At 42.9% G+C, this 23,648-nt stretch overlaps 3 protein-coding genes across 5 annotated transcripts in view; all 3 read right to left on the minus strand.

The window, feature by feature from the left end:
* il22 (interleukin 22) overlaps positions 1 to 1,446 on the minus strand; it is a gene marked incomplete at its 5' end in the record, with an annotated part of 2,365 nt that extends 919 nt beyond the window's left edge. The window contains 3 exons of the mRNA XM_079183713.1: positions 418 to 567; positions 663 to 728; positions 1,267 to 1,446. Coding sequence (XP_079039839.1) covers positions 418 to 567; positions 663 to 728; positions 1,267 to 1,446 — 396 coding nt within the window. The remainder of the gene's footprint in view (positions 1 to 417; positions 568 to 662; positions 729 to 1,266) is intronic.
* Positions 1,447 to 5,604: 4,158 nt separating this feature from the next.
* Positions 5,605 to 14,565, minus strand: mdm1 (Mdm1 nuclear protein). Of its 2 annotated transcripts, none has more exons than XM_079183475.1 (15): positions 14,543 to 14,565; positions 13,158 to 13,257; positions 12,898 to 13,041; positions 12,598 to 12,771; positions 12,414 to 12,505; positions 12,191 to 12,325; positions 11,732 to 11,893; positions 11,468 to 11,586; positions 11,243 to 11,285; positions 7,577 to 7,764; positions 7,359 to 7,499; positions 6,902 to 6,984; positions 6,733 to 6,791; positions 6,414 to 6,627; positions 5,605 to 5,955 (listed from the first exon to the last, which is right to left on the minus strand). In XM_079183475.1, exons 1-15 carry the CDS (start codon positions 14,558 to 14,560, stop codon positions 5,774 to 5,776), a joined length of 1,854 nt encoding a protein of 617 aa, XP_079039601.1. In that variant the 5' UTR covers positions 14,561 to 14,565; the 3' UTR covers positions 5,605 to 5,773. The 2 variants fall into 2 exon arrangements, with proteins under 2 accessions (XP_079039601.1, XP_079039602.1); XM_079183476.1 differs by lacking the exon at positions 14,543 to 14,565 and adding an exon at positions 14,315 to 14,426.
* Positions 14,566 to 15,656: 1,091 nt separating this feature from the next.
* On the minus strand, positions 15,657 to 23,591 carry LOC306713757 (ras-related protein Rap-1b-like). 2 transcript variants are annotated; one of them, XM_079183583.1, is made up of 8 exons: positions 23,469 to 23,591; positions 20,499 to 20,568; positions 19,552 to 19,620; positions 19,149 to 19,205; positions 18,911 to 19,051; positions 18,242 to 18,385; positions 17,890 to 17,982; positions 15,657 to 17,814 (listed from the first exon to the last, which is right to left on the minus strand). In XM_079183583.1, the coding sequence occupies exons 2-7, from the start codon at positions 20,553 to 20,555 to the stop codon at positions 17,896 to 17,898; spliced, it is 555 nt and encodes a 184-aa protein (XP_079039709.1). In that variant the 5' UTR covers positions 20,556 to 20,568; positions 23,469 to 23,591; the 3' UTR covers positions 15,657 to 17,814; positions 17,890 to 17,895. The 2 variants fall into 2 exon arrangements, with proteins under 2 accessions (XP_079039709.1, XP_079039708.1); XM_079183582.1 differs by having other exon boundaries at positions 20,499 to 20,571; positions 23,469 to 23,544.
* Between the last annotated feature and the right edge of the window lie 57 nt (positions 23,592 to 23,648).

Below are 23,648 nucleotides of genomic sequence, written 5' to 3' on the forward strand. Positions count from 1 at the left end.
GCACAGGTTAGCATAGCAGCTGTTAACATGTTGGCTTTGCTCGCTGACTATCTATGTAAATATGAATGGTGACGGTTAGCTTAGCTTAGCATAAAGACTGGAAACAACAACCAACAGAAGTGGTCCGACACGTTACCCCCATAAAACCACATATAACTGTTTCCATGCTAGCTGTCCTCCCTGTTTCTAGTCTTTATGCTAAGCTAAGCTAACCAGCTGCTAGCTGCAGATTCATAATCACTGTGGTGTCAATCTTCTTATCTATCTCTCACCTAAACAGCAAATTGTAGCATTTCTTAACTTTGCACAGGCTAGACCCCCCCCCCCCCCCCCCCCCCCCCCCCCCCCCACCATTTTCAGTCTTTATGCTAAGCTAAGCTAACCAGCTTCACATCAGCAGCAGAATGAAACACTCACACAGCCATGGGACTGCAGGTCCTCGCTGACGCGGGTGAGGTCGGTCTTCAGCCGGTGCATGCTGGGATGCATGCTGTCGCGCTGATGCAGGATGTTGTTCAGGTAGAAGTCCAGGATGTTGGCGTGAAGGCAGCAGATCTTCATGTGGTCCTGGAGGACACGGAGAGGTCAGAGGTCAAACCTTTACCTCGATGTTCTGCTGATGATTTGTTTATTCGTGGTAAACGTCACGGGCTGATTCTCACCTGGTCGATGTTGCTTTTGGGCATCAGTCGGATGCTGGATTCGTCCTCCGTCTGCAGGTTCTGAGCCTGGAGAGGCAGGAAACCGCGTTAGCATCAACAATGCTAACAAGCTGCGCAGAGAACTCCCCAAACGTTGACGAGGAACCTCGAATAAAACCTCTAAAAGGTTTTTATCATTCGGATTCATCACATTTTATTTCTTCTGCTGCTTTGATAAGCAAAACAATATTTTAGAAGTTAATACGATTAGAGCCTCAACTCTGAGATTTAAAGACTTATTTCTACAATTAAACTTCTAGAATTAAAAGTAACTTATAAACAATCTCTCAAGTACTGTATTTAAGTACAATTTTAATGTACTTGTACTTTACTGATGTGTTTAAACTTCATGCAACATGATAGCTTTACATCACCTGAATTCTGAAGAACTTTAACATCAATCTGATTTTGAATGCAGGACTTTTACTTGTAGTATTTTGTTACTTTTACTTGTGAAATCTTTCTTTGTTAATGGATAAAAATGGTAAAAAATAGAATTTCTAAATCACAATAAAATACCCAGACTTCACCAACAATTCAAAGATATATTTTTTAATTGACTCACGTGTTGCGATATGTCCCGGACCACCTGGTACGTCGCCCTGTTTCTCAGCGGCTGGCTGAGCGGCTGGTCCAATGGGAGCGCTGCCGCCCCGGCCCAGCCAATCAGAAGCAGCGGCAGGAGGACGAGCACGGCGGCGGTCGGACGGACGAACGAGGCGAGTGTGGCGGCGACGAGCTTCATGGTTCAGGTGAATTATCTTCACGACTTTCAGTCAGTCAGAGAGGTTTTTCAACTGCAAGACAGAAAACAGATTTTAAATCACTTATAAGTTTTATTAAATAAACATTAAACTATTAAATGAATCTAATGCATCTGTGTGTGTGTGTGTGTGTGTATGTGTGTGTGTCCTCACCTGTCAGTGGATGCTGTAGTGAAGACGTCTCTCTGCCTCCTCTCTTTATACAGATCAGTCCTCCGCCCACCGCTGCTCAAATATAGGACAGGTAACCATCCAAAAAACCACAACACACACACACACACACACACGCACACACACACACACACGCACACACACACACACAGGTCAGTGCTGAGCTGGTACATTCTGTTTACTGTCACTTACAGAGAGGAAATTAACCGTCAAGGTGTGACGACAAACTCGATTCTCTAAAAGTATTTTTAATTGTACTTCTCCGGTGACATCACTTCCTTTTTTTATCAGGGTGTGTGTGTGTTTGTGTGTGTGTGTGTGTGTGTGTGTGTGTGTCCCTGGTGGATCAGAAGCTGGAAGTTTCTGTATAAACTTCCCCTCTGTTGAAGAGAAAAACTTGTCCAACCAGCTCTGATAGTTTGATCACGTTACGAAACGTCTAATCGTCAACAAACCTCAATTAAGTGTTATTGTTTTTTAATTATATGGCACTTAAAATGACCACGAGGTAAAACAATGTCGAAGAGGAAACAATTTTGTAACACTGTATGTTTTCATGATGCAATAACTAAAACAAATATGGACTCAGTCGTTTATGATTTGTTTTTTTCGGCTGCGAGATTTTCAAAGCCGAGTGTTTAATCCAGTTAAAAACCTCAGACTGCAGCGCTGCTATAGGCCTCTAGAGGGCGCTGCTCAGAGAATAAAACATATCAAATGAATGGTCATACTTCAGAAGAAGTATTAAAGTATTCAAATAATGAAACAAAGGTTGAATGTCAATTTGATTTGTCCGGCAAAATATTTACTCAAACGTAGATCTTTTAAGACTTCCTGTTTCTAAATCATCTACAAACGTCTTAGTGAAATGTTCAGACCTTATGTAACAGCTGTGTATCATCTGCATAACAGTGAACATCAGCACTGTGATCAGTGCTGGAGATGAGTTCCTCAGAGGGAAGCTTGTGAATAGAGAACAATAGGGGACCCAGGATGGACCCCTGTGGGACTCCACCACACAGCGGGCCACTTAAACCTGAAGCCACCACAGAGGAAGACGAGACGCCGGGCTCGTTGATCGATGCCGATGTTTCCCACTCTCTCTTTAGAACGCCAGTATTTTCCTGTCAGGCAGTTATTTTCTTGGCAGCTTTTGATTTTCCGGGTGTGAAGTTGAAGGATCGAGTGTCCGGGTGCTGTTTCTGTTCATTTATTGTGTTGGTTGTGGGCGTGTGAATCCCTCAGAGACGGATAGATAGATATCTAAGTGTTATCAGGTCACACTTCGACCTACTTAATGGAAAAAAGAGACTTCGTCTTTCGAATAAGCATTTTTAAATTGCTCATATTGACTCGTTTCCGGTCTGCAGCGACACATTTCTCATCAAAATGCTGCTTCTATTGCACTAACTATTTAAAAATTGGTTCCATAAACTCATTAAATGAGGTTTTACGTTCTGGTGCGTCACAAAAAGAGACGTTAGTCATGACATGTTGCAACATGTTGTAGTGAGAAGAGGAGTGAAGTGGAACAGTCAACAAAGAAAGGGAAATAACCAACGACTGAGCTGAGCGGCTGGAAGTCTGGAGAACGTTTTTAATAAAGATAATAAAGATAATCTCACTTTCATTCACAATAACAAACGTGTCATGTTGTTGTTTTTGTTCTTGTGATTGTTCAAAAGTAGGAACAAATAAATCACAATGAATAAATGAAATGATATTTGATGTGATCTGGTAAACAAAGTCACTCCAGCAAAAGCCAGAGATTTATTTTAGGTATTAATTATCTTTATTCAAACATTCTCTATAACCTTTATCTCTCTAGTTCCGATGTTATTTTATTTATTTCATTTAATTTTCTGTACCTTAAGTGATGTTTTTGGTTTTAAAGTATTTCCCATATTAAGTTAAGCACTTTGATGATATATATAAATATATAAATATTTATATAGATATATTTATATATATATGAATATATATATTTACTGTATATATATTATTAATACATATTTTTTGGCTGTTATCTTGATTTAGGCTGTCGCCATCTTTATTCGTTACGTTGCCACGAGAGGGCGGAGCTTAGTACAACCCACAGCTGAGAATAAGACATTTTTAGGCCCCCAAGATTTGACAACTAATTTTCCATGAAGTGAAAAGAGTTAAAGTTGTAAGATGAAAAGTAATAAATAGGTAATAAATCAAGAGAGAAGTAGAGTCATTTTCTCATAGACTTCTATACAACCAGAGGAGTCGCCCCCTGGTGGACATTAGAGAGAATGCAGCTTTAACACGTGAAGCTTTGACTTCACTTTACAGAACTGTAATTATTATTTAGTGCTCGTAACTAATAAAAACGATCATTCCTTGTTCAGTGTCAAGAGCTACAAATGTAAAAACTGATGTGAATCTGAGTCATTTTTCTATATTAATGTATTTTAAACATATTACTGAAGTTTTAAATCTATTTTTAGACATAAAACACATTAAACATCGTCATTGATCTTTGTTTTGTCTCTTTGTTCCACATTGATGAAACGTTGTCCCAGGATGATGTAATCACACACACACACACACACACACACACACACACACACACACACACACACACACACACACACACACACACACAAACACACACACACACGCACACAAATCCACAGGAGGGGAATTCACAGTCAGCTGGTTCAGCTGCAGGTCATTCCTGCTTATTGGTAGACGTGTGTGTGTGTGTGTGTATGTGTGTTTGTGTGTGTGTTTGTGTTTGTGTGTGTGTGTGTGTGTGTGTGTGTGTGTGTGTGTGTGTGTGTGTGTGTGTGTTTGTGTGTGTGTGTGTGTGTGTGTTTGTGTGTGTGTGTGTGTGTGTGTGTTTGTGTTTGTGTGTGTGTGTGTGTGTGTGTGTGTGTGTGTGTGTGTGTGTGTGTGTGTCTTTGCCAGGTAATCGCTCCGTGTCCAGAGGAAGTGATGACGATGTTTGTTCTTCCTCTTCTACGACCAACATTTATTTTAAAGATAATAAAGATAATATTGTCTGGAACTTTGTTGTGAAATCCCAAATTAATAAAGACGACTATAAATAGAAACGGCAGATTAGAGGAAGTACAGTACAGTGTTGACTTAAGTACTGTACTTAAGTATAATTCTGAGGTACTTGTACTTCCGTTGAGTATTTCTATATTTATACTTCTACTCCACATCTCAGAGGTAAATATTGTTCTTTATATTTCACGATATTCATCTAAAAACTCAGATCAATAACATTCAATCAACAAATAAACGTGTTCATACGTTCACAAGCTTGTTTTGTTTTGATCTTTTCTTCTTTTCTAATAATTATGTTGTTCTGTCTGTTTTATGAGAAATTTAACCCATTCGTACCCAAATATTATATTTAGTGTGACTCTGGTTTAAAGTCTTGAAATCAGACTTTAGACAAACATGAAGAATCTTTAATCAACAGTCAGGTAGAATGTTGTGTTTATTAAATCAATTATCTTTACAAATATGTGTGAATATCTTTGATAATTAACTTGATTCTGCTCCTTGTTCATTTTTATCTTCTGAATTTAATTTATTTCATTTTATATCATGAACACAAAGCTTTTATTGTCCACAGCAGAATAAACTTGTATTATTTGAGTTTGCTGCGTATAATCCTTCCTTGCTGTATTTGTTAAATATGAATTAATCTTATGTATTTAATTATTAATTCAGCGTATGTATTTTTTACTGGAGGTTCAGCCGGACAATGAAACTATTTAGAGGAAGAAGAAACGGAAAGTACGTCAAGTTTTTAGGGAAACTTCCTCTAAGCTTCCTCTAGACTTCCTCTAGACTTCTTTCCTTCAGGAGGAACCAGAGAAGAGTTTAAAATTCAACAAACACAAACAGATATTTTTGTTTTTGGTAACAAAATATTTATGAGTGACATTATTCATCTATATAAAATACATTATTCTCACTAACTATTGTACAACAGAGCTCGACAGACTCCAGACTCCAGACTCTAGACTCTAGACTCTAGACACCAGACTCTAGACTCTAGACTACAGACTCTAGACTCTAGACTACAGACTCTAGACTCTAGACTACAGACTCTAGACTCTAGACTACAGACTACAGACTCCGGATTAAACGTCATCTCTTCTCCCAGAAGTGTTCCCGTCTCTTCTGAGCGCGCTCCAGCACGGCGGACGCCGCGGAGCACGAGGCCGCCGAACGCCACGACATCACCGACAGACGGTCGTCTTGTTCACCTTCATCAGAGCAGCAGCCTCCTGCTGGACACTGAAGCTCCCTGAACCTCAAACCCAACTCGCCTGAGGACACAAAGGTGAAGCCCGGTTACTGATTATTGATCACACTAAATATTATATATTCTGTGTGTCGGTAACGCTGTGAACCTCTTCAGTTCTGCAGGTTCTACATGTTTATTATATTCAACACGTTGACCTGAGTCAGAGGATCAATAAAGTTTTTACAGTTCAATCCACCCAACAGGTGTTGACCTACAGGTGTCATCATCAAACTTCCCCCGAAGACTCGATACACAACGTTAACGTTCCCGTGATGATGAAATCAACAAAACGATCCGGTTAGAAAATATGAAATCTGATCCGTTGAGAAAATGAGAAGGAAGTGAAGAGGAGGGGGAGTCCCTGTGTGTGTGTGTGTGTGTGTGTGTGTGTGTGTGTGTGTGTACGTGTAGAAGTGTGTGTGTGTGTGTGTGTGTGTGTGTGGTTGATTGATTGATTAACGACCAACACGAGTATCTCACCGTTGTGCTGGAAGTCGGCGTTTCTCAGCATGCCTTGGATACAGTGCTGAGGGGGCGGGGCCAGCGGGGGCGGGGCCACAGGGGACGTTTGCTTCATCCTGATTGGTTTAGAGGCTGGTTTGTGGTTGGGGGAGGAGCCGGAGGAGGAGGAATGGATGTGGGAGGGGCTCATCTCTGACCACGCCTCCTTCTGTTTTACAGCTGACCCACACCTCTGAAATAATACAATATAATATATTATAATACAATATAATATATTATAATACAATATAATGTTATATAAGGTAATATTATATCATGTGTTTAATTTTAATATTACCTGTTTGTTTGGAGAAGATTCATCACGGCTCTTCAGTTTTCCCACCAGTATAGCTCCTCCTGGAGGACAAAGAGAGGTCAGAGGTCACACACTGTGGTCCAGACTCTGTGTGTGTGTGTGTACGTGCGTGTGTGTGTGTGTGTGTATGTACGTGCATGTGTGTGTGTACCGGTGGCAGGTGTGGTGAGGTCATGGTGAGTTCTCTGAACCGGTCGTATCTTCAGCCTCGGAGTCGGTAACCTTCCTTCTTCACTACACACACAAACACACACACACACACAAACACAAACACACACACACACACACACACACACACACACACACACAAACACAAACACACACACACACACACACACACACACACACACACACACACACTCAGAGTCAGTTCCTGAGAACCGGTGCGGCTACAGGGAAACTTTGATCTGAGTTTAACAGGATGAAACATGTTTTCTTCGTGTGTTTCCAGCAGAAATAAAACGTCACATCAGAGAAGAAGCTCAAACCTACAACACTCTCATATATATATATATATATATATATATATATATATATGTATATATATATATATATATATACGCTGGTTTAACACTTAAACTCTTCACAGCAGAATCTGAAACACGTACTCGTCTGTGTCTTCTTCTTCTTCTTCTCCCCAGGCCGTGCGGCCTTCAGCAGGAGGACTTGGAGGCGTTTGTGCTTTTATTTGAGTGTTTTTGTCTCCTGAGCTCGTAACAGAAGACCTCTTACTGCAGCTACTGCAGCGGCTAGAAATAAAACACAAAGACTTAGAGCGTCGTCTGAAAGCTTCTCTGAGCTGATTCTGAGTCTCTCGGTCTCTCACCTGACCAGGTCCAGGGCCTCCAGGGGGGAGGGGCCCCGGCTGAGGCGGGGGGTGGGGGGGTCCGTGGAGTCGGTTGGCTCCCACAGAGCGTTGTGTTCGGACAGCAGCTGGCTCAGGTGGTCTCTGTCGAAGTTAGCTCCCCAGGCTCGACGGCGGTACGACGAGGCCTTCATCCTCAACTCCTTCACCTGGACAGGAAGTGAGTCTTTAACAGCTTCGTATCAGGATAGTCCAGGAACTGACAATCCACAGGAATTAGGCTACATCCACACTACTACGTTTCCAACTTGTGTGACGTTCACACAGAAACTGTAAAGGAACAAAAGCATAACTTCTCTCCGGCGTAGTCTTAATGGAGACGATTTGCCAATTTTAATGCGAAATATCGTTGCAAGTTACGACAACAACGCAGAGTCATCATGTTTGTCATCAACTCTGAGGTTTGAGTAGAAGTTGTCTCCTGTGTTTTCTGGTTATTCGTCTGCTCTAGTTTGTAACCACGTTGACATTATCGCTTCATCTCGTTCTTTTTTTAGACGAGCCGGGAAGTTGACGACGTGACCTCGTTTAAAGGCGAATAAAACCCAGAGTCCTGACATTGATACTAACAGTTGTATTTTCACAGTTTGTTTGTCAACCTCTGATTCTGGCGACTGGTCAAAGCTTCATGTGTTAAAGCTGCATTCTCTCTAGTGTCCACCAGGGGGCGACTCCTCTGGTTGTATAGAAGTCTATGAGAAAATGACTCTACTTCTCTCTTGATTTATTACCTCAGTAAACATTGTAAACATGAGTTTATGGTCTCAATCTCTAGTTTCAAGTCTTCTTCAATACAGCATGATGTTCATTTAGTACATGATGGTCCATTTAGAGTCAAACAGACCATAAAGCAGGGGATGCTTTAGGGGCGGGGCTACACAGTGATTGACAGGTCTCTACCAGAGACGTATACGGCGTCTCTACGTCGCTCCTCAGTCCACATGTGGTCACTTCCTGTTCACTGGTTGCAAAAAAACAACGAAAACGCCAAACTCAAGGCTTCATAACATCGGTCCACAAACTAATGAGACGTCCCGATGACGACGTCCACTTCTTATATACAGTCTGTGGTTTGATGAGTTTTAGCGCCACCACGAGGTCAGATTGGTTTGGTCCTGAAGTAGTTTTAAAGTATATACATATATATATATACATATATATATATATATAAATATCAGGGCTGCAGGAACAGAGTTCACACATTCAGTGTTCAGGAAGCAGCAACATGACAAAACAAGATTCACAAAGTGTGAAAGTGTGAAGTTTCAAACGTTTGGTCTTCACTGAAACAGAAGACAAAGGAGGAAGAAAAAGTGTGAAATGTTTGTGATCGACTCGTATAAAACAGAATAAACACGAGAGGAGGAAATGCTGAACGACGGGTTTCGAGGGGAGAAGTTTAGTCCGTTAAACCAGATTAAAGCTCATCGTCTGAGCTTCAGGTGTAGATTCTGGTAAACCTGACCTGACCCCGGTCACCCCGGGTAACCCCGGCCTCAGTGTGTCTCTGAACCTAAACCTCAACCCCCACGACACCAACCGTAAGCCTGATGCTGCACATCTGTACGCTGAACCAGTGAACGCCTCATCGCTTCCTGCTGACGTCGGCTTCCCTCCACATTCAAACTCTGCACATCAGAAGAGATCACGAGGATTAGTTTAAATTAATGAATGCATTAATCTACACTCAAACCAGCCTGTCCTTATTATTTACACACATTTATACTAAACTGAGTAATTAATGCACTCATCCTGATAAACACAGTTCAGGACTATTATTTGTGAAAAGTTACACGAAGAAACAAACAGATTTTCGTGATATTCCTGCAGCGACCTGCTGTCTCTTTAAAACATCATTTTATCCTCTTAAGATATATTCATATGAATTCTTGAGTTATGGTTAAAACGTGTGATTTGTGACGTCACAGTGACACCAACTTCTGATCAGTTTGTGCCGAATTCAGACTCTAACGTCTCTCACCAGAAATATAAAAGTAAAACACATTAACTGATGTTTAATATCACTGAAAAATAATGTGAAATAATCCTCTAAATGGGCTGATTTGTGTTTTAATCAGCTGAACAGAACCACGAGAAGCTTCATGAAGAGTGAAAAACAGAAGATGATCTCAACCATGTGAGTGATGATGGACGCTGTGTTCTCTTTATGCGTAAATCAAACATCCTTTGGTCAATAATCGTATCATGAAGATAATAGCAGCAGGAAGGAGCAGTATTAGTGTTTTTTACCGGTGAGTGTGAAACTCCTCTTTATTTGTTTTGCAGCCTCCACATGAACAAACGGGTGTTCTGTCTGTTCACAGTTTGGAGACTAATTCTCAGATATGATTCATGAATTGACGACGCTTTGCAGCACCGGTTGATCCGACAGCAAGAAGGGCCGAGACTCATCAGAGATCGCTGCAGAAAACGGATCGATTGTAAGCGACGCTTCTTCTTCGTGCGCGCTTTGAATCACACGTTACAGCTTCATCATCTACCGGGTCGGCTGAATAAAAAGACGTATTTGTCCATTTCGCCCGGCGCTCACGTGGAGTTGTGTAAAATGTTTTCCCTGCACATCTTCAGGGGATCTACTTCACGCTGTTTGCACGAAGCTGTTTCATGTTTTCAGCTGAAATCTGCTGATTTGAGGCAGAAAAAGTGTTTCATCTTGCAGAAGCAGCAGCTGCCCCCCCCCTCAAACACTTTCCACAAGACTGGTGGGAACCTACGTGTGTGTGTGTGTGTGTGTGTGTGTGTGTGTGTGTGTGTGTGTGTGTGTGTGCGCGTGACGTGCAGTGAGCTGTTTCCCTGAAATGAAGCTCTGTGGTTTCACAGCTGACACTCAGCACTCTGGTTTTCCATCAGCAACAAACAGAGTTCAGTGAGCAGGCGGGCAGTGTGCAAATCCCCCGAAAACACCACTTCAATGGAAGTGATCAGGAAACAGCGATCGTCTTCAGTCCTGTTTGATTCTACACAACTCAGTGACAACGCATTAATGCATCAATACCACTACAATATGTATTACAATGCATACTTTTACCTTTAGTACTTTAAGTACTTCAAGTATATCTGATGTTAATATTTTTCCACTTTTATTTCTACTCTGTGGTATTTCTACTTTTACTTCTTCCACCTCTACTAGCTTGTTAGCTAACGAGTTGTTTGAATGTGTATCTTTTTCTCTTTAATGGCGCTAGGCTAGCAGATTCCCCCCGCTTCCAGCCTTTATGCTAAGCTAGGCTAAAGATGAGCATCGACATTAAAGTGATGAATACATTAATGCATTCATAATTAAAAGACAATAATATATTATGTATTATTCTGCATAATGAGTACTTTTACTTTAGGTACTTCAAGTATATTGTGATGCTTATGTTTTTGCACTATTACTTCAGTAAAATAAGTATTTCTACACTACATCTGAGTACTTCCTGCACCGCTGCTTTTTTTTAAATGGCGCTAGGCTAGCAGTTTCCCCCCGCTTCCAGCCTTTATGCTAAGCTAGGCTACAGACGAGCATCAGCTTCTCGTCTGACTTGCAGCGTGATAAACGTAACGGAGACAGAACGTGACTCCGCCCCCTCGTTATGACGCGGCTCAATGAGACTGAACTCTGACCTGACGGGCGTCGTCGTCCGTGGCTCCGCCTCCCTCTGGGATCCTGTGGAGGGGAGAACGAAAGCTGCTCTCATACTCTGTCAACATCCTGTCAGACAGACAGACGGACATGAACGTGATGCACATTCACGACACACACACACACACACACACACACACACACACACACACACACACACACACACACACACACACACACACACACACACACACAGAGAAACACACCTGTGTCCTCTCTGAACCTGAGGTGGACGAGGGGGCGTGGTTTCAGCTTTATTGAGGGCGGGGACATCCTCTCTGGGGCGTGTCTTCTTCTCTGACTCCTCCCTCCTCTTTTTGTTGGTCTGGAGATGAAGACTCAGGACTTTTATTGTGAAAAGTTAAATGACTGCAGGAACAACAAGGGTGTGTGTGTGTGTGTGTGTGTGTGTGTGTGTGCGTGCGTGTGTGTCTATGAGTCAGTGTGTGTGTGCATGTGTGTGTGTGTACCATGTCTACATGGAACAGCGGTGCTCTCTGATGATGCTCCAGGTGTTTCTGGAGGCGGGGCTCGGTGGGCGGGGCCGGACCCCGGAAGCTGCGCCGGTACTCTGTCTCCAGGGGAACGGGGTGCTTCTTAAAGGGCGGCACGGACCTGCTGGAGCGGAGCAGCTGCATGGAGGGGTCAGAGGTCAGCAGTCAGCTGATTACTACTTCTATCATTCCTACTGTACACAAATGAACAATTTCACTTTAAAACAGATATTTATGACTTTCTACCTCCATCTAGTGGACACACAGCAGTACTACTACTAATACTACTACTACTGATAGTACAGATATATACGACACATACTACATTAACTCCCTCTTATATGATAATGTTAAGTTCTTGTATTTGCAGTATTATCCGTGTACAGTCAGTAGTAAAACATGTAGTAGTATTTGGTGTATTAGGTGGATGTGTACCTGTTCTGCAGTCAGTATAGGGGAAGCAGCGGCTGCAGGTTCCTTCCAGCTGAACTGTCTGTGGTACTCTGACCTGTGACCTCCCGTCCTTAGCCCCGCCCCTAGCCCCGCCCTCCGGCGCAGAGCGTGCTGAACCTACGTCACAAATGAAGGTGAACCTAACAGAGACACACACACCTGTGGTGCAGGTAGTGAATCTGTATAAGGCTAGATATCGGCTCACCTCATTGGCCGAGGGCTGCTGTCCATCAGGCGCTGCCGTCAAAGGTTGACTCAGCTGTGATTGGCTGTCAAGCTTGGAGGGGTGTGGCTTCGCTGAGGAGGCAGAAAAACAAATAAATACTCAGATTTAAAGGGAAGATTAAAGGTAAGACGATAATAAAAGCCGATATGTGATGTGTATTCACCAGATTTTCCAGCAGCTCCTGGTTCGACTGGTGGTCCAGGGTCTGCAGCGGGTCGTGGTCCTGCCGGAGGTCCAGGGTCTGCACGAGATCCGGGGTCAACTCGTGCTCCGGGAGGTGTCGGAGGATTTTGCCCTAGGGAAGTCTCCTTCCTGTGAGCTGAGCGACTCCTCGAGGCTGGTGATGAAGAAGAGGGACGTCTGAAGAACACCTTGATATCTTACGTAGGATGCTAACGCGCTAACGTCAGTATACTAGCATGCTAAACGTGTATTTCTAAGAAGAGTAATGGAGGTTTCCTACCAGCAGGGGGTGCTGTTCTGAGTGCAGTCGGCTCAGTGAGGGACTGCAGTGGATCTGGAGGACACAGCAGAGACCTGCAGGACTGAGCCAGACCACCAGGACCGAGCCTCTTCCGCCGCTGGAGACCCGGTTCTCTGCTGATACCTGAGAGAGAAAGAAGTACTTGATGTCAAAGCTGGAACTTCTAAGTTTTGGTTCAAAGAACAAAAGAAAGAGAAGACTAAGGTTTGTCCAATCAGAGCTCGTCTCAGGGTTCTCACCCATCTGGTCGGAGCGCAGACCGGCCAATGGGACGCAGCGCTGAGGAGACACACTTCTGGACCGGAACACCCTGAAGCTCTTCTGGTATTCACTCCGACTCTGAAACACATGAACACATACATCTCAGAGGTAAACAGTGTACTTTATACTGTACTACAACTGAGGTAAACAGTGTACTTTATACTGTACTACATGTCAGAGGTACATATTGTACTTTATACTGTACTACATCGCAGAGGTAAACAGTGTACTTTATACTGTACTACATGTCAGAGGTAAACAGTGTACTTTATACTGTACTACATCTCAGAGGTACATATTGTACTTTATACTGTACTACATCTCAGAGGTACATATTGTACTTTATACTGTACTACATCTCAGAGGTAAACAGTGTACTTTATACTGTACTACAACTGAGGTAAACAGTGTACTTTATACTGTACTACATGTCAGAGGTACATATTGTACTTTATACTGTACTACATCGCAGAGGTAAACAGTGTACTTTATACTGTACTACATGTCAGAGGTAAACAGTGTACTTTATACTGTACTACATCTCAGAGGTACATATTGTACTTTATACTGTACTACATCTCAGAGGTACATATTGTACTTTATACTGTACTACATCTCAGAGGTAAACAGTGTACTTTATACTGTACTACAACTGAGGTAAACAGTGTACTTTATACTATACTACATCTCAGAGGTAAACAGTGTACTTTATACTGTACTACATGTCAGAGGTACATATTGTACTTTATACTGTACTACATCGCAGAGGTAAACAGTGTACTTTATACTGTACTACATGTCAGAGGTAAACAGTGTACTTTATACTGTACTACATCTCAGAGGTACATATTGTACTTTATACTGTACTACATCTCAGAGGTACATATTGTACTTTATACTGTACTACATCTCAGAGGTAAACAGTGTACTTTATACTGTACTACAACTGAGGTAAACAGTGTACTTTATACTATACTACATCTCAGAGGTAAATATTGTACTTTATACTGTACTACATCTCAGAGGTACATATTGTACTTTATACTGTACTACAGCTCAGAGGTAAACAGTGTACTTTTGACTGAGTACAGTGATCTAACGTCTAACTACAGAATGTCAAACTGAAACTGATTACCTGGATTAGCTCACTACATCCGGGTTACGTCTAATTTATCCTGACTCTGCAGTCTCGTGCACGGTTCTGTCCGGTACACCAGTCTCGTGAAACGTTCACGAGAGCTAAAGCTTCCAATTCTTTATCACAAACCAGGTCATGAATATTCATGACTTAGCGAGCTATGTGGGTTCGTTAGCATCCGTTTGTTTGGCTAACTATGCTAACACCTGACGACCTGTTGCTTACCTTGAAGCGGACGGTCATCGCACTCTCGCCACCGACGAAACAACGCGAGAACTCAGTCCTTCGTCATTTGACCAGCATGCATGCTGGCCTTTTGCTCACCTGCTTCAGTTACAGGAACAAGCTGCCGCTGTTGCCATGGCAGCTCAGCGTCTGACGTTGACGCGTAGACGCGATGACGTCACTGTGTTTTCGTTCTGTTTATGACCCAATAATAATAATAATAATAATAAGCCCTCAAAATAATAATTATAAACCCCAGAGAAAAAAATTATAATACAATAAAATAATAAATAATTACGTTAATAATAATGAGGCCTAACAAATAATAAAAGACCCTCTTAAAAATAATAATAATATAAATAACCGCTCAAAAATAACAATACAAAATCAACTCATGGAGCTTTCGACCACATTAAATGGTCTCTTCTTGAGGTTTTGAGCTGAAAAGATAGATTTTGTTTTTGTAAAACTATATTTACATTATTGTCATATATGCTGGATGCATTAATTATGCATAAATATGTCTATAGTGTATGTGAGTGTATCTATCTAATCCAGAATGAGTCCACATCGCTGTTGCTGTTACAAAATTGCACCACTTTTATTCATTTAAGGCTTTTTAGTTTTTACTTTACATTTGGCTTCACCCCCCCTCCCCCCCCCCCCCCTTCCTACCACCCGCTGCTGCTGTGGGTTTCTGTACTGGAAGAAACCAGTTCAGACCAACTTTAAGACCAGTTTTAAACTCCCAACGACGGCTGAACTGAGACGATTCAGCAGGATGGAAACGGTGTTTGAACTGGCTGAACTGGTTCCTTTTACATTTCACTGGTCATCATGCCATACAGAGAAAAAAAGAAGCAGATTTATTTCAGCAATGTAAAATAATTTCTTCTTTGAATGACTCAGTTTGCATTCGGCTGCGTGTTGCACTCGTCACTTCGGTGCGACTTCTGTTCGTTTTTACAGAAACTCACAATGAGTTTAATCTGCACAGATAGGTCCAGGATGCCTTTAGCCTAGCTTAGCACAAAGAATGGAAGCAGAGGGAGACTGCTAGCCTAGCTCTAAAAAAGTGAAAAAACACGCCTCAATTTATCCCTGACGTTAAGGCCTCTGTATGCATACTGAGGCCTTTAGATCTGCCAAAACGTCTACACACACACACACAAACGCGCGCACACACACACACACACACACACACACACACACACACACACACACACACACACACACACACACACACACACACACACACACACACACACACACACACACACACACACACACACACTGTATGAGTTTGGCCTGAGCTGTCAATCATTACAGCCACAGAAGTCGCATAAAATGACGAACGCACCTCAGAAGCCAGAAAGGTCTGCCTGTAGCCGCGGCGGCGTTGCCAGGTGCTGATCTGAAATGTATCTAAAAGTGCTATTGTAACACTGGCTTTTCCTATTTGTTAGCATGCTAGCAAGTTAGCATGACATTTATTTATGATGATCCGCTGCAGCTGCAAACAGACCTTCGACCCGCTCGGCATGCAAACTGTTCGCAGCACCTCCCGGAGGTCAGACTGAGTACTGACAGAAACATCAACATGCTACATGACTGAACGTACTACTGCGGGAGAACAGTAGTAGTACCACACTGTACTTGCAGTACTCCCGGTAGTACAACACTGTGCACAGCAGTACTCACAGAGGTCACTGAGTCCAACGCACTCACATTTCAAACAAAGACGGATATAAGAAAAAGGCTTTTTTTTAATTTTATGTGGCTGCCGCTTCACAGGCCCCGCCCCCAAAATATATTTTGGGGGCGGGGCTTCCGCTTCAAGCCCAACGTCCTCCGGTCAGTGTTGAACCTCGGCCGGTGCTACCGTTAAAAAGACACACTGAGATTTTAGCTCCTCGTCGATTGATGAGAGCATCCATGCTAACACTTTAGCATGTTAGCTGCTACCACTGCACCCAGTGTATGCTAACGTGGTAGCATGAAGTAATACACTGGATGATCTGAGCATGCAGGGACATGGAGGACCAGCCCTAACTTTTTTTTCGGTTAAGTTTGAACCTCCATAACGGGACAGTTCACATCAGTCGAGACGTAAAGAACAGAGAATTCAGCGCCTCCCTCTCAGAGGAGTTAACAACATTAATATGCACACACACACTCACAAAAACACACACACACAAGGTAGCCTACTGGACCAGTGTGAGTCTGCTGTCTAAAGGCAACATGTCCGCCCTGAGCAGCAGATCTAGAGTCAGCTCACCGTGCTGCTACGCTAACAAGTTAGCTCGCAGCTACTGTAATTTATTTGCTAAAGTGGCATTATTAGCTTCCCTTTAAAACATAATAAATATATATTAAATTGGCTGTCTGATATTTACTATCATGCTATAGTTGTATTTTGATGCTTTGAAACTCATTTACAAATGGCATGTTTAGCTTTGTTAGCTTTTCCTTATCGATAAGCTAGCTCCCAGCTAAGCTGACAAGCTAACTCACAGCGTTTTCTTTGTGAATATACTAAGTAGCGTGTTAGCATAGTTAGCCTTCAGTCCTCTTTTGGATGTATTCATAATGCTAACACCTCACAAACAGCATCATTTGCGCACAATATTTTTACATGAGCGCTAGCTGCTATGCTAACAAGGTAGCCCAAAGCTATGTAAGCTTTGTCCACATTCTTTAAAAATGTATGACCCGACAACTAGCATACGTGGATAGTTAGCATTTTCTCTAAATATTGCCAAATCTGTCGGCTAACTTAAGTTAGCGGAGCGCGGCGAGCTAACCGTGTGACCTGCTGCACCTGCTAAACCCCCCCCCAAAATTAAAAACATTAAATGACTTTTATATCTTTTTTTCACACATAATCATAATAATAACCACCATAATAATAATAATCACTGAATGGATCCACAGGTTCAACCAGCTGCTGGAAAAATAAGTAAAAATAACATTTAAAAGTAAAAGCAAGAGGCCACTCCCCCAGCACTAAGTGGCCTAGCAGAGAGCATGATGGGAACCGTAGTTTAAATTTGGGCAGTTGTTTGGACAACCCCCCCTCCCCCAATTCCTGCAACAGCAGAATCATCTTCATCATCATCATCATCATCGCCGGCTGCAGTCTTTCGATGTTTGTTAGGTCAGAGGTGGCTGATGTTGATGATGACGTGGTTGTGTTAAAAAGGGGGCGTGGCCAGGTGGAAGATGTCTTGTGATTGGTTGGTTGGTTGGTTGTTGGTCAGGCGAGCAGGAAACTGGAGAGAGAAGATTAATTAAATATTCGTACAGTATTTGCGTTTGTGTCTATTAATAGATGTTTTTAAACGAACCTGTTATTAGAGAAGTTGACAGTTGGACTTTTTGCGAGTTTTCCCTTGAACTGGACTCTTCCTGTTGATCTGTCGCACGAGGTCATAGAAGATCTGCACACAAACATAAATAAAACATATAGAAACATGTATTTTAGGCTCAATATCTAAAGCTAAAGAAAAAGTATAAAGGTTTTTACACACAGCGTTTATTTTATTTACAACCAGAAAGGTGCAGAACTCTATAACTTAAGATCCAGACGTCTGATGCTACAGGTGTGTCTGCAACGACCACAGCTGTAATGTTAAACTGAAGTGAGAGCCACCAGCGGAGACCCTCTAATGTACACGTGATCAGTGTGTGTGCGTTCACCTCGTTGACGTTGATCTTGCTCTTGGCCGAGGTCTCCAGGAAGGCGCAGGAGTTCCACTGGCGGGCGAGGCCGATGCCCGACTCTTTGGCCACCACCCGCTCCACCTCCAGGTCGCACTTGTTCCCCACCAGGATCATGGGAACCTGCAGCGCCACAAGCACATTGTTAGCATAGCCTAGCACTGATCGAGCCAGACTCCATGCAGAAAACAAGCATTTTAAAAGTCCTTTGCTTGTCGTCTTGCGGACGGACCTGACAAAGGAAGAATTCAGACTTTTTACACATCTGCATGATGATGCTTGGTGTTTGTATGAACGCAGCATTGTACTCGTATCAGAAATAGCGGTGAAATCGGTTTTAACTTTCATATTTAACACCAGAGGTTTGATTCATTTGCTCCATGATGAGGTTTTACAGATGGATGCAGTACCAGCAGCTGGCCAGCAGGTGTCACTAGTTACACCAAATCAACCCTCTCATTCAAAATGTCTGAATGGTTTGGAGAGATTTATTTCCCCCATCACTAGTTAAACTATAGCACTGAAACAGTTAATGAATTAAGAAAATATTTGATAGAAAGACAATAGATCAACAAGACTAAACCCATTAATAATTGTGTGCGTGAGTGTGTGTGCGTGAGTGTGTGTGTGTGTGTGTGTGTGTCCTACGTCTTCGGTGTCCTTCACTCTGAGGATCTGCTCCCGGAGGTCCTGCAGGTCGTTGAAGGTGGACTGAGCCGTGATGGAGTAGACGAGAGCGAAGCCCTGACCGTTCTTCATGTACAGGTCTCTCATCGCCGTGAACTGCTCCTGTACACAGACAGGTGGGGAGGGAGACAGACAGGTGGTCAGAGACATAGACAGGTGGGCAGAGAGACAGACAGACAGACAGACAGACAGGTCTTACTGTCCCGGCTGTGTCCAGGATCTCTAACATACACTGTTGTCCATCGACCTCGACTTGCTGCAAAGAGACAAACAAAACTCAATTATAATCTACATTTATTACATTTCATTTAATATTCACACAAATGGACTCATAATTTAATCAGTTTGACTTATTATGTAAATGTTTTTAATTAATATCTTCCAGTTTTGATAATGTATTTAATCAGGTTGACTTGATATTTAATAATTCAGATGTTACTTTTATTTTTATTTATTGTTTCCTTTCTTCTTCTTCTCTTTGTGTTATGTGGTCGGACGGTTAGCGGCTAACATTAGCATCCAGTCTGTGCTCTGGGAACCAGTGACTACAAACTGTCTCACATCACATCGGGAGAGACGGACGGGCTGACAGCCTGTCTTACCTTCCTGTAGGAATCCTCTATCGTCGGGTCGTATTTCTCCACAAAGATCCCCTGAACAAACTGGACGGTCTGGAGAGAGAGACAGGCAGAGAGACAGACAGAGAGACAGAGGGACAGATAAAGAGAAGTAGGCCAGTCATGTTAATGGAGCTCTGTTCTGTTCTCATTGGAAGTCATTAGAATGGAATTAATGTGACACACTGACACGTCTCCATTATACCATCTACACTGAAGCACCTCATTGTGTGTGTGTCTGTGTGTGTGAGTGTGTGTGTGTCTGTGTGTGTGAGTGTGTGTATGTCTGTGTGTGTGTATCTGTGTGTGTGTGTGTGTGTGTGTGTGTGTGTGTTGAATTAAATGCCTCAAACTGAGGCAACGACCAAATCCACGGTGGGATAAATTTGAGCTTTTATTTTGAAATTAGAAAGGTCAAATAAAATCTGCAAAATAGTGATTTCTTTGTTGTTGTTGTTCATGAAAAGGTAGTTTTAGTGAGAAGAAAACAATTAAATAAATGTATTCACTAAATAAACAGATACATTTAATAATTTACATCCATCTTTTCTCATGTGATAATAAAGGTTTTTATTATTATCAATATTAAAAGACTCAAAAAAACAAATGCATAGTTTATTTATGTTTAAAGTGGTTTCCTGTCATTTATTGAAATATCGGTTCTTTACAAAGATAATAAAATGAATAAATGTGTTTAATATTTAAGATGCAGCCAAATTCCAACAAGCTTCAAGCTGCTTAAAGAGAAACGCTCTCTAATCGCCTACAAAGATGGCCGCTGTAGTTTTGATCAAACTCATGTGTAGATGTGATGAAGAACAGTGAGGCTCATTGTTTTAATGGAGGAAGATGGTTCACTGACAACAACAAACAAGTAGAATATTGTTTACTTTATGATTTAATAGAAAGAGTTAAGAGGTTTCATAACTTACCAGAGCGGACTTTCCAACTCCTCCAGATCCTAAAACTACCAGTTTGTATTCACGCATCCTGACTGTCTGTCTGCTGGGGGGGAAATCACAGATTTCAAAGACTTTAATGAGCTCTACAATGAAACATACTTTGAGAGGGACAGTGAAGGATATACACACACACACACACACACACACACACACACACACAACGGTTTCCTCCCTCTCACCGGGAGGTCATAATTACCCAGCATGCATCTGGGTGCGTGTGTTTATTAAAAACATAGCAAGGTCACGTGATCACACACAGCTGGTGGTGAAGTCACAGCTGTGGAATCCTTCCTGGTTACTGTTGCTATGCACCCTCATGTGTGTGTGTGTGTGTGTCTGTGTGTGTGTGTGTGTGTGTGTGTGTGTGTGTGTGTGTGTGTGTGTGTGTGTGTGTGTGTGTGTGTGTGTATGTGTATGTGTGTTTTTGCATACCAGTCATGCCTCGCCGTGCGTTTGTCATGCAGCAACAAGAAGCAACAAGACGGAGACGACACACACACACACCTCAATGTCTCCACCTCAATGTCTCCACCTCAATGTCTCCACCTCAATGTCTCCACCTCAATGTCTCCACCTCAATTTCTCCACCTCAATGTCTCCACCTCAATGTCTCTACCTCAATGTCTCCACCTCAATGTCTCCACCTCAATGTCTCCACCTCAATGTCTCCACCTCAATGTCTCTACCTCAATGTCTCCACCTCAATGTCTCCACCTCAATGTCTCCACTTCAATGTCTCCACCTCAATGTCTCCACCTCAATGTCTCTACCTCAATGTCTCCACCTCAATGTCTCCACTTCAATGTCTCCACCTCAATGTCTCCACCTCAATGTCTCTACCTCAATGTCTCTACCTCAATGTCTCCACCTCAATGTCTCCACCTCAGTGTCTCCACCTCAATGTCTCTACCCAAGTGTCTCCACCTCAATGTCTCCACCTCAATGTCTCCACCTCAATGTCGCTACCTCAATGTCTCTACCTCAATGTCTCTACCTCAATGTCTCCACCTCAGTGTCTCCACCTCAGTGTCTCCACCTCAATGTCTCCACCTCAATGTCTCCACCTCAATGTCTCCACCTCAATGTCGCTACCTCAATGTCTCTACCTCAATGTCTCCACCTCAATGTCTCCACCTCAATGTCTCCACCTCAATGTCGCTACCTCAATGTCTCTACCTCAATGTCTCCACCTCAATGTCTCCACCTCAATGTCTCCACCTCAATGTCGCTACCTCAATGTCTCTACCTCAATGTCTCCACCTCAATGTCTCCACCTCAATGTCTCCACCTCAATGTCGCTACCTCAATGTCTCTACCTCAATGTCTCCACCTCAATGTCTCCACCTCAATGTCTCCACCTCAATGTCGCTACCTCAATGTCTCTACCTCAATGTCTATAGCCCAGTGTCTCCACCTCAATGTCTCCACCTCAATGTCTCTACCTCAATGTCTCCACCTCAGTGTCTCTACCTCAATGTCTATCTCAGTGTCTCTACTTGCTCAGGTACTCTGAGCAAGTAGAGTACAGAGTACCTGAGCAGGTAGTGAACAGAGTACTATATTAATATTGTAGTGCAGAGATTGATAATTTAAACTAAATATTGTTCCTGTTATAACATACTACATCACCTAAATCTCAACCACATGGTTATGGGGCTGATATCGATATGTGATGAGGTAACTTAATATTAATACTTATGAGTTATAGTGAGATTATATGTTCAACGTCGAGATTGTAAAATATCAATTAATCTGGGAGGATAGAATATATGACGTCCTCCAATTCATTGTTTTATCCGACAAACAGGCGAAAACTACAGAAATATTCCGTTTCCGTCTGCAAATTCTCACATTTAAGGAGCTGAAACCAGAGAACTTTTTGGGCTTTTTTGCTTCAGAAGCATCAATATTATTTCTGTCGCCAATTAATTTTAGGCACCGCTTCGTTTAAGAGGTAGGAAACTGCTCTTCCAGATGATTATTGGTGCACTTAGAGGATGTTTACACAGACAGACAAGTACTCAGTGGTCACATGACTTTCTTTATTCTAGCTATCACAATATTAATATCATAATGAAACATCACCTCGCTCTGATCTATACGTGTGTTGCTATGTGCACCAAGTGTGTAGTTCTGCTTTTTACAACAGGCAGCGAATGCAGCGTGATGTTAATCTACTAAAGTAAAGTTGGTGGAGGAGAAAGATGGACAGACACACACACACACACACACATACATACATACATACATACAGAGATCCCTGAGTCAACCACAACTAGGTGGGGCCTGTCAATACTCAATGTGTGTGTGTGTGTGTGTGTTGCTGACAGAATAAAACCAAGCCTTGTCTATACACTACAGTCAGACAGCCAGGTCGACAGACAGACAGAGCGACAGACAGGTTCATCCAAAACTCCTCAACTCCGCAGTCTGCAATAACTTTACTTCCTCTCTTTATTTAAATTTTTTGTTTTTCCTCCAGCAGAGCAGCGGGGGTTCCGCAGCTCTGAGGCCGCCTCAGAATGCTCCCTACCCGGCCATGTCTGGCGGCAGGCCCCGCTGCAGGAAAGCCGGAGAACTGGAACGCAGAGATCTTTAAAAAGGCTTGAAGACGGACGGACACACCGCCGCCATGTTTGTTCCTTCGGCTGTCTGTCTGTCTGCGTGTAATACCAACAGTATTATGATTAACGGAGCTCCTGTCTGTCTGCCCCTCCGTCCGCCTGTCTGTCTGTCTGTCCGCCGGTCGCTTCCGCAAACCCAGCCCAGCCCAGCCCAGCCCGGCACGGCTCGGCTCGGCTCGGCTCGGCACGGCACCAGCCTGTCTCTCACCCTGTCTCACGATCTTCCCCGGTCCGTCCCGGGTTAAGCTACATCTACATGATGGAGGGAAGAAAGAAAAGAAAAGGGAGGAAAAGAGAGAAATGAAGCGGTACTCACAGTCATCCACCCGTCCACTCCGTTGCTCTCTCTCTCTCTCTCTCTCACCCTCTCTTTCTCACACACTCTGTATGTCTCTCTCTCTCACTCACACACACTCTGTTTCTCTCGCTCTCGCTCGCTCTCTCTCTCGCTCGCTCTCTGTCTATGTCGCTCTACCAGAGCCGCTCCCTCCTGCCG

This window comes from Pholis gunnellus, assembly GCF_910591455.1.
Source record: "Pholis gunnellus genome assembly, chromosome: 22".
Classification (NCBI taxonomy): domain Eukaryota; kingdom Metazoa; phylum Chordata; class Actinopteri; order Perciformes; family Pholidae; genus Pholis; species Pholis gunnellus.